Genomic DNA, 11,721 nt, shown 5'->3' with positions numbered 1-11,721 from the left:
ATTCTCCTCGTAGTAACGCTGCGACTCACATAATAATAATAATATGTCAATTTATATAGCGCAGTTACTATGTGCATATACTCAACTGCGCTTTGATACTTGGTATCATATTATTACCCAGGCTGTAGCTGAGACGCCATATCAATAGGCGTTAAAGCGTTCAAGGAATAAATCCTACCGATTACCCATTCACCAAACCTGGGTCGAGTGCAGCACGATATGGATGATTTTCTCGCCAAAGGAAATTACGCAATGGCTCATCGTTGTAGTGAACTAATTGTCTACAATGTGAATTCGATGTGTCCTATACTTAGGATGTAAGGCATGTCAGAATTACTACGTTTACAGTTTAGTATGCAGTGTATTCGAATTATTGTTCAGAACATAATCACACAATTCGTGTTTTTAATGCCTAGCTTAATGCTAAAGATTTATTAACAAAATGCAATAGTCATATATTTAATAGCAAAGCGTGAAGCGAACACAATGAGGTGTGGTTATAATAATTGTTGAAAGTAATCATCGTTTGACTAATTCGGAAAACATTTAACGCGTCGACCCCGTTTCGTTCGTACGAAGGTTGGACGAAGAACGCTGACGCTCTATGCCAGATGACCTCAGAACAAACTTGAGGAGAGTGGATGGTTGAGGAATCTCATCCCAGTTACCTCGACACATCATCCTGAAAATGATATTGAAATGAGGATGCTTGAAGCTGTAGATGAGAGGGTTTACACAGGAGTTGGCCATGAGGAGAACACCGGCGTAAACGTCCGCAACGCTTTTGAAGGGGATGGTGAGCGAGATCGGGTAGGGAAGGATGCAAAAGAAGAAGGCGCACACCACATAGAATAAATTTTTGGTGATATGTATCTCGCGTTTGTTGCGGGACTTCTTAGCCTGTGTTTCCAGTGTGGAATTGTGGCATTTTTCGGTTATTTTAACGGAGGACCCGTTCATGAGCTCACGGGTAGAAGCAGCGTCGCTGGGCTTGGTTGGGTTGTTGGAATAAAAGACCTGAAGACGACGGTTGTGACGCCTAACGTGGACGTAGATCATCGCATAGCAGACAATGATGATGATGAATGAGATCAAGAAGGTGAGAGCGACGATGTAGTCGTTGATATAGACAAGTTCGTGGTCATCGTCCCAGAAGCAAACCTTGTATGCCTCCGAATATCCAAGCTTACCAATACCCAGAGATGGCGGTAAGGCAAACGCCATGATGGGGTAGAACCAGGCAAAGAACACCATTAGACCCAACTTGACAGGACTGTAGAGTTTGCAATAATTATCTCTCGGGTTCACGATCAAATAGGCACGATTGATGGCTATGAGGGCCAGGTTGACCAGGGTAGCTCCTAAACATACCATGGTAATCCCACCAGCTATGGTGCAAACTCCTGGAGCGAGTGGCCATCCAGACTTGCTCAGCATGGACACCGCATTGAACGGCAGGAAGAGACAGTTCAGGAAGTCGACGCAACTGGTGTTGAGAACGAAGGCATTGGTCGCCGTCTGCAGCTTGCGGGAGAGACTGACGGCGACAATGACCATGAGATTGCCAACCAGACCGACAGCTGAGATCAAGATAAATAGAATACCAATGAAGACCCTTTGCTTGTAGTCCGTGAATTCCCAATCTGTTCCGTTACTAGCCGGTGTTGTGTTAAGGAGAACTGTTTCCTCACTAGGTGTTGATGAATCCATGTCGTAGGATGGATGTCACGTTAAAAGTAGAACAGGTCTCTGTGAAATTAAATAACATTAGAAGTAATTCCGAAGAAATTATTTTAAAAAACCTGGAAATAATCTCAATGTTGCGACGTTTCGCCAATTACCAAGAGGCTTCTTAGGGCAAATGACGATCCCAATGAAAGGAAGGCCCTAATAATCTTTGAAATTGTGCAAAGTCTGTTCGCACTGAACTATGTCCAGCGCGCGAATAAGACGGCTAGCATGGAATCTTTTAAGTCAGTTCAGTAATTGCTATATCATGCTTGAAATGACAATGGTTTGATGTCACTATTAGCTCTTTGGGCATGATAACAAATGTAACAAATGAGTTTAGTTGCAATAGGAGTTAAGTCCACTTTGGACCATTCCGAGAAAAACCATGTTTTTTATTCTCACTTATTGCAATATTCTTATGAGAAACTAAATTGTCATGATGCACTACGCTATCATGTGAACATAAATTTGGGTTTCAAAGGAAATCTACCTGTCTTCAATTTTGTTCATTATATTTTTTTTAAATTATCATTGTGGACCTTACCCCTTTTGTAAGCAAACTGAAATAAATCTAATACATGTATCTTTTGATAAAAAAGTGAATTTTCTTTGCTACTTTCATTCATGTTTTCATTTAAATTTCAAAATTTATTTGGTATCATCAGAGCGACTGAAAATTTAGACAAATAGACAAAAAAAAATAAAATTTATGAAAAATTGACATAATTCCTTTTGAAAAATGAGTTGGGGTTAGGCCCACTCCAAAAAAATATTTGTTTTAATTCTCCCATATTGCAATATTCTTATGCGAAACTGAATTTTCATGATACTCTACCATGAGAACATAAAGTTGGATATAAAAGAAATCTACATGTCTTCATATTTTTTAGATATTCTTTAAAAAAAAATTGTGTGGACATAACCCCTTTTGTAACTAAACTGAAATGGACCTTACCTCTTTTGAATTTTTTTCTTTGCCATTTTAGTTCACTTTTTAATGGGAATTTCAACTTGGTATCATCTTATAGAGCTACTAAAAATCTATATATTGAGACATCATCAACATGACAGATCAAATTTGATGAAAATAACAGAACTACATTGAAATAATTCATGTAGTTCTGTCACATCTTTAGTTTGTCAGGGTCATATGCATTGTGCATAGTTCTGGATTTTTAAATAATTGTTATCATTTTAATTTTTTATTTCTCATTTCGTTTCTACATTTTGCTCTCTTCTTTATTTTATCTATTATCTATTTAATTTTGGTTTGTTCATTTATTCATATATTTATAGATTTGTTTGTTTGTTTATTTATTTCTTTATTCATTCATTTATTCATTTGATTGTTTATTAATTTATTTTTTATTGAGGGTGAAGGGTCTGGTTGCTGTTTTGGATCTGTTACCGTATGTTGTGTAACCTGTTCAAACAATGGCCCAAGTCATATCAAGGAAGACCATTGAGCGGTAGAAATGATATAATACTACCTGACCAGTCCTTTCACCGTTTGAAGTGTTTTATTTGTATATTACTATCATTTGACCCTCCTCAGCCAAAGGAGGTCAATGGTTCTTGTCCGTCGTTAATTTGCAATAATTTTTGGTCATCTGATCCCGTAATAATGGTAAGTGGAAACCTGAAGCAAAAACTAATTTAGATTACTATAATGACAATCATTGAACTCTTAAGAAACCAATAGAAATTGGTTGCTATGAAAGTTCACAATTATGATATTCAAATAGTGAAAACGATGGAACAATAATTATTGTATAATTAGAAATGATAATGATATTTCTTTTTCATATCAGGCTCCGGACAATGAACTGCGTCACTCATATTATCATCGGATTATGCATGGTTTGCCCACACGCATGCAATTTTCGCACCCCCTGTAGAATATTCACGCAAGAGATGAAATGTCAGGCATGTTGTTTATCACTGGCATAAATAGGGGGCTTGGGATCCATGGACCCCCCAAAAAACTTCAAAATTAAGAAAAGAAAAGGAAAGGAGAGGAAAGAAAAAAGGTTGATATCTGATGCTTATTTTCTGAATATTATGTCAAATTCTATAACCAAATTGTATTGAATGGATTTTTCCCCCTCTTTCGCTTCGTTCACTCGGAGCCTTTTCGAAAGTTTTACACATACATTTGGGCCCCTTCATTTTTTGAATCATTACGCCACTGCTAGTTATTGCATGCTTCTTATCATCCCTATCATCATCACCATCATCATCAATATCGCCCACAAAATCGTCGTCATCATCATCACCACCACCACCATCACTTCTGCCGGCGCATCATCATCAGTTCCCCCACCATCAACATCAACAAATTTCTTAACCATCGTAACAACCACAACTAATGATATCCTAACCAATGGCAATCAAATTACTGATTTTTATTTTGAAACGACGGGAAGCCCACTCTTATTTTTTTAACAATTAACATTATATTACAATAATATATACATGTCGAATTAACCATTAACTTACGGAAATGGTTCGTATACAAACAATAGTAAAATATACCCATGGCTTCAAGATCTATTTACATAACAATTACAAAGTACGGGCATTATAAAATCAATTTCACTTTTCTATATCATTATTAATGAAACAACCAAAAGTTAATTCAAACACAATTATGTCTTGGATTACAACCACGTGACAAATATAATTAAACGGGTAGTACAATTCGTACCATACTAAATTTACATTTCTCGAAGTGTTTTTTTTTAATGGAAATGGAATGGTAGTTTTCCTCTTCTATCGTGGATTTAATGCAAGTGATTATGTGCATGTATATAGATAATAATGTTCCCGTATCAATTTCTTGGGGAAATATGTGTAAACTTTTGTTCAATGCCATATAATTGTAGCTTATTATAGGCCTTTACTTATTTCATAGATAAGATAAGCATTATTGTCTCCATAAAAACCAATTTGGTTGTAAAAATATCATCAAAAGCATAGACGTATCAATACACAGTATAGAACAGACAAAAAACAATAAAGTCAGTTAAAGTTAAAAATAAATCCATATACAGTGGAGGCAAAATGCATGTGCAAAGATGTAACTAGATATGATAAAAGAGATAAGAGAAGAGGAAAAATAGGTAGAGGGGTGACAGGCGAGATGGAACAGTATAGTATCAGAAGGAAAGAGAAAAATACTGTATGGTCTATTACATCATAAGCACAAATGTTACATTTTCCTATTTAAAATGTTTCATATGGGTTTTATATAAATTTAATTGAATAAACCTGCTTGTAATTAGACCAATCATGTCAATTAGCCTATTTCATTCATTTAAGAAAAAAAATCGTATGTTTTCCTTGCATTATATTTACATAATTATTTACATATCGTACGGCCCACATGCAAGACTGACGTGCGGGATAGAATGATCTGTCTAGGATATTGTTTTATGTTACTTTAAAGAACTGCAGTGTATGTACAAACTATACGAATACATAAGTGATAAAGGTATAACGATGTATTAAGACTCACAAAAGGAGTCGTACATACTCAAGCGCAGCTAAATATAATGAAAGATTGATAAAGTGCAAGACAAAAAACTTAGTGAAAAATATTTTCTTTATGGCAATGATGAGGAGTGAATCTATAATGAGCAAAACTGTAGGGCTATCAACTTTGAAAGGTAAATTGCCAAAAAACATTCTGAAGCGGAAAGATTATTTTACATTTTAGTCAGAATGCAAAACGAATAAGACGTTGTTATCCCCATTTAATCCCTTTTCATTTAGAAACAAATCTAAATCATTGCTGGATCTGAAATACCAATATTTCATTAAAGTTTAATAACTAAAACTTAATGCGTCTCACAAAACATTGTACAGATCATTAATTTGAAATCTGGCACTGGCCTAGGTTTTTCTTTTCTCATCCTCATTCATTGTTAGCATGTTACTTATCACATTCAATATAATGGTTCCATGCACGTTTCATTAGAACAACACCACAAAATCGCTCTGTAGGGGTATATAGCAGACCAATTTCACTTAAAAAAATCAATAACAATCACCAATTTACATGTTTTATACTGGCAATTCAAAAAAATAAATAGAAATGTGACATAAGGCACATAATATGCACATAAAAAAATCAAATTCATGTAGCTGACATCCCGGGCTGACATAATGCTGTCCATCTCCAAGGTTGCCTGTGCCTGATGGCTAGATGGCGCTTCATCATGTTCATGCAACTACAGCCAAAATGATAGAGGAGGCGCCGTGTCCGAGTGGTGTAAGGCGCCTGATTACACGAATGAAAGTCCAGGGTTTGATCCCCAGTAAGGCAATTTATGCTCTAGAGCAAGGCATCTTATATACATGGCTTTTAAAATCTTCATTCAAATAAATGAAAATGCTCCATGGATTACTGATAAAATGTGTGTATGTGTTCATTACAAAATCAAAATACAGAATGTTGTGAAAAAATGTACAATTCGTAACGACAATTTAATTTCAACCATGTTTATAAGTGACAACCTTATACAAATATATAATAATCCATTTTTACAAATCCGTTCTTATTTAATATACATGATACACAACAATACAGTAGGCTATTTCGAAGGGTCATTACTGCAACATCAAATATTAAACAACGTTATATCAAAACCTAGACTCCGTAACGCAAAGGTTTGCTATGGATTGCAAAAATGAAAGAACCGCACTGATTGGCCCCTGGTCAGTATTTTAAACCAAATGCGCCTGTAACATTGATCTTGATTGGTCAGTTCATTTAGCGATTGATCGCTAATCTTTGTGTTACGGAGCCCAGGACGCTTATAAATTGAATGCCAAAGAAATTAAGTTTTGAGAGTAAAAGTGAAATAAAAATCGGAAAGAAAATTATCAAAAGTGAATAGAGATTAGAAGGTACAACTGGACATGCTGGAGAGTGTAACCATTTTGAAATCTCCGTCACCAAATTATGGATATTTTGTGACGTATTTATTGTTGACGAAAAACCTCATGTGCTGACAAAGGTAATTTGGTGTGATTATTATGTAAGATTTTCGGTAACTTTTGAACGCTTTGAAACCTAGCTAATATCAACATTAAAGTTCTTATCCACAAATTACTGCCTGGTTCTCTCCCATGAATTACAACACAGTTGCATTTTTTTTAATCCCTATCTTGTGCTCATTCAGCCGTTAAGTCACGGATTTCCCTCATTTTCGGAAAACCGCTTCCCAATGATTCTAGCAATATCCCAGGCTTAGTATAAACTTGAATAATTTGTTACATTGGAATGTGTAATAGGGTTCTTTCCGGGAACTTTCTTTTGATGTTGTGTTTAGATCAACCATAAATGCAAATATGCATTTAAGTGTTTGGTTGATAATTTGAATTGAAGAACAGAGAAAGGAAAATGGACGATTAAAAAAAAATCTCTGCAATGCATTCTCCTCGTAGTAACGCTGCGACTCATGATAACAATATGTCAATTTATATAGCGCAGTGTTACTATATGCATATACTCAACTGCGCTTTTGTACTTGGTATCATATTATTACCCCGGCTGTAGCTGAGCCGCCATATCAATAGGCGTTAAAGCGTTCAAGGAATAAATCCTACCGATTACCCATTCACATCACCTGGGTCGAGTGCAGCACGATGTGGATGATTTTCTTGCCAAAGGAAATTACGCCATGGCTCATCGTTGTAGTGAACCAACTCTCTACAATCTGAATTCGATGTGTCCTATACTCAGGATGTAAGGCATGTCAGAATTACTACGTTTACAGTTTAGTATGCAGTGTTGTATTCGCATTATTGTTAAGAACATAATCACACATTTCGTGTTTTCAATGCATAGCTTAACGCTAAAGATTTATAAACAAAATGCGACAGTCATAGAGTAAATTACAAAGCGTGAAGCAAACATGATGAGGTGTGGTTATATATTGTTGAAAGAAATCTTCGTTTGGATAATTCGGAAAACATTTAACGCGTCGACCCCGTTTCGTTCGTACGAAGGTTGGACGAAGAACGCTGACGCTCTATGCCAGATGACCTCAGAACAAACTTGAGGAGAGTGGATGGTTGAGGAATCTCATCCCAGTTACCTCGACACATCATCCTGAAAATGATATTGAAATGAGGATGCTTGAAGCTGTAGATGAGAGGGTTTACACAGGAGTTGGCCATGAGGAGAACACCGGCGTAGACGTCCGCAACGCTCTTGAAGGGGATGGTGAGCGAGATCGGGTAGGGAAGGATGCAAAAGAAGAAGGCGCACACCACATAGAATAGATTTTTGGTGATCTGTATCTCGCGTTTGTTGCGGGACTTCTTAGCCTGTGTTTCCAGTGTGGAATTGTGGCATTTTTCGGTTATTTTAACGGACGACCCGTTCATGAGCTCACGGGTAGAAGCAGCGTCGCTGGGCTTGGTTGGGTTGTTGGAATAAAAGACCTGAAGACGACGGTTGTGACGCCTAACGTGGACGTAGATCATCGCATAGCAGACAATAATGATGATGAATGAGATCAAGAAGGTGAGAGCGACGATGTAGTCGTTGATATAGACAAGTTCGTGGTCATCGTCCCAGAAGCAAACCTTGTATGCCTCCGAATATCCAAGCTTACCAATACCCAGAGATGGCGGTAAGGCAAACGCCATGATGGGGTAGAACCAGGCAAAGAACACCATTAGACCCAACTTGACAGGACTGTAGAGTTTGCAATAATTATCTCTCGGGTTCACGATCAAATAGGCACGATTGATGGCTATGAGGGCCAGGTTGACCAGGGTAGCTCCTAGACATACCATGGTAATCCCACCAGCTATGGTGCAAACTCCTGGAGCGAGTGGCCATCCAGACTTGCTCAGCATGGACACCGCATTGAACGGCAGGAAGAGACAGTTCAGGAAGTCGACGCAACTGGTGTTGAGAACGAAGGCATTGGTCGCCGTCTGCAGCTTGCGGGAGAGACTGACGGCGACAATGACCATGAGATTGCCAACCAGCCCGACAGCTGAGATCAAGATAAAGAGAATACCAATGAAGACTCTTTGCTTGTAGTCCGTGAATTCCCAATCTGTCCCGTTACTAGCCGATGTTGTGTTAAGGAGAACTGTTTCCTCACTAGGTGTTGATGAATCCATGTCGTAGGATGGACGTCACGTTATCAGCAGAACAGGTCTCTATGAAATGAAATAACATTAGAAGTAATTGCAAAGAAAGTATTAAAAAAATGGAAATAATCTCAATGTTGCGACGTTTCGCCAATTACCAAGAGGCTTCTTCGGGCAAATGACGATCCTAATGAAGGGGAGGCCCTAATAATCTTTGAGATTGTGCAAAGTCTGTTCGCACCGAGCTATGTCCATCGCGCGAAAGACGGCTAGCATGGAATCTTTTAAATCAGTTCAGTTACTGCTATCTCATGCTTGAGATGAGAATGGTTTGATGTCACGTTTAGCTCCTTGGGCATGATACATGTAACAAATGAAGAGTTAAGTTGCAAAAGGGGTTAGGTCCACTCTGGACCATTCCGAGAAAAGCCATGATTTTTATTCTCACTTGTTGCAATACTCTTATGAGAAACTAACTTGTCATGACGTACTACCCTATCATGGGATCATAAAATTGGATATAAAAGAAATCTACCTGTCTTCATATTTTTTAAGACATCCTTTTCCCAAAAAATTGTGTTGGCATAACCCCTTTTGCAACAAAACTGAAATGGACCTAACCCTTTTTGAAAAAAAGTGATTTTTTTTTCTTTGCCATTTTAGTTCACGTTTTTATCGGAATTTCAACTTTTCTTTGGTATCATACATTGAGACATCAACATGAAAAATCTAATTTGATGAAACAGGCACCTAACCCCTTTTGCAAGTGAGCTCTTTAAACATAAATTGAGAAAAATAGTATTGCATAATAAGTTGCCCACATCCCGAATCCTGTTTTATCATGAAGACGATGAACTCCTTTGATGAAAATGATGTCGATCCGAATGAAACATTAGTCAAAGTCCCGGATATGAATGTCATTAAATCATAAAGTCCTGCTTTGACGTAGAATAAAAATAATCCCACCTTTTTTCTTTCTTAAAACCAGCTAGGTTTTTTTTCACCTTAAAACAAAGTCTCGGAAGGGGGCCGACGTGTTCCGATAGTAGGGATAAATTAGTTTCTCAAAATGAAAAATGCCTCCGTTTATATCGAATTCCATACAGTTGAGTTATCTGAATTTAACCTATGTGTGCTTCAGGAGGTACTCCGGAGTAGTAAAAAAAAAATTGCTTATATATCTAAATAAAGGGGGAAACCTCATCGAGTAAAATGCTGATATTTTAGTATCAGAATATGATAACAAATAACAAAGTTATTGGATTTTGAAATTAACCAATATCTTTTGCCCAAATTTGATGAAATATTCAGTTTTCTTTTTTTTCTTTGTCTGATGTTTCTCTATCTGTTCAAATCACATTATTTCTAGCATGCATGGAGTACCCTTTTAAAGAGATTATGCCAACATTAATTTCCACGAAAGTACCCTACCCTCTTTGAATATTTTTTTTTTGGCCTAAAAGATGCCTCAAAAAGTTTCCAAAAAACATTTTCCCTCTCATTTTGAGGACAAATTATTCATTAGATAAACTACAAGGACAATAATGAATATAGCCTCAGAGCGAGGACTTACCTATCGAGCATTAATCCAAGAATATTAAATGGTATGGTCCAGATGTAATAATTCAGTTCGCATGAGAGCATTTCAACCAGGTGCCACTGTGATGTAAGCCAAAATGAAGTGATTTGGGAGAATGAATCGACTCTCACCAAGACCACCGGTTTTCAAACAACCAGAAAAACCTTGTTTGTTGGGAGAACTACCAGCAAAAGACCGGATTGATTTCAATAATTGTAGGCTACGGTTACCGGAATGGTGTAGGTGCATCATCATGTGCCCTCTCTCAAGAGTTTTATCGTCTCCCCATCACCGGGTATTGACATCAAAATACCGGACAACGCTATAGGCTATCAGGGAGGACTGGTGCCAGAAGTATTTAGAAATTATTTAAAATATTATGAGGCTTGTTTGTTATCAGCTGGAAGCCATGCACGTACGAATGTGTTGCTTGCAATGGCGGCAGATGATGTCGATGAAGAAGCAGAGAAAATAGTCATTATTTCAACAAGTACGAGCAAGGGCCTTTCCACACGTGGATATCTAATCATGCCATTGTAATCGTGACTGTAATTAGCGTTCGTGATTCTAATCATGTTCTAGTTTGGTTTCACATTCAATTCAATTCAATTCAATTCAATTCAATTCAATCATGGTTTATTTCATATAAAAAACAATACATGTTACAAAGCCAGAAGGCTGAAATTAACATGTTTACAATAAAACGTTCACAAGTCATGGATAAAAGCAAACATTTACAATTTACAATGTACATTGATAATAAATAAATTTCAGAGAGCAAGTGTACATAAAAATTCATTAAATATAATAAAATAGAACGAAAAAAGAAATACGATATTAAAAATTGATGAATATTAGACAATTAAAAATTCAAATATCAATTGGATTGAAATGGAGACTAAAATAATGGCAAACATTTGAGTTGATTTCAAGGATATGAAAAGAAAAAAAATTCTTTAGAATTTAGTAAATCAATGAAATATGGTATTGCACTTTTTCTAAAGCGATCTGTTTTGCATTTTAACTGAGCAAAGTTTGGAACACTCCTTAATGAGATTGAGACATTTTCCTTTTTGGTAGCCAGTTATTACAGTGAGGGTTTTTTTTAAAGAGATTTAGCAAACTCCAAACACAGTCTTTTTCGTCTTCTTTCAAGACATTCCAATCCACATTTTGTTGATGCACTTTCATAGTCTATAAAATCTGAGCCAAGAATTATTTTGCAGACTCTTTTTTGTATTTTTTCTAAGTCTTTAACCTGTTTAGCAGTTAGTGCTCCATTAAAAACCGGTACA

General features: G+C 36.7%; 2 protein-coding genes across 2 annotated transcripts; both read right to left on the bottom strand.

Moving 5' to 3' along the window:
* Nucleotides 1–538: 538 nt before the first annotated feature.
* Nucleotides 539–2,155, bottom strand: LOC121415749 (melatonin receptor type 1B-A-like). The gene has a single exon (XM_041609080.1). It carries the CDS (start codon nucleotides 1,708–1,710, stop codon nucleotides 547–549), a length of 1,164 nt encoding a protein of 387 aa, XP_041465014.1. The 5' UTR covers nucleotides 1,711–2,155; the 3' UTR covers nucleotides 539–546.
* Nucleotides 2,156–7,705: 5,550 nt separating this feature from the next.
* Nucleotides 7,706–10,523, bottom strand: LOC121414819 (melatonin receptor type 1B-A-like). The gene is made up of 2 exons (XM_041607875.1): nucleotides 10,421–10,523; nucleotides 7,706–8,916 (listed from the first exon to the last, which is right to left on the bottom strand). The coding sequence occupies exon 2, from the start codon at nucleotides 8,875–8,877 to the stop codon at nucleotides 7,714–7,716; it is 1,164 nt and encodes a 387-aa protein (XP_041463809.1). The 5' UTR covers nucleotides 8,878–8,916; nucleotides 10,421–10,523; the 3' UTR covers nucleotides 7,706–7,713.
* Between the last annotated feature and the right edge of the window lie 1,198 nt (nucleotides 10,524–11,721).

This window comes from Lytechinus variegatus, chromosome 5 (genome assembly GCF_018143015.1).
Source record: "Lytechinus variegatus isolate NC3 chromosome 5, Lvar_3.0, whole genome shotgun sequence".
In the NCBI taxonomy this organism is placed as follows: domain Eukaryota; kingdom Metazoa; phylum Echinodermata; class Echinoidea; order Temnopleuroida; family Toxopneustidae; genus Lytechinus; species Lytechinus variegatus.
Note: the sequence above shows the minus strand (reverse complement) of the source record. Positions and strands in the feature narration are given on the sequence as shown.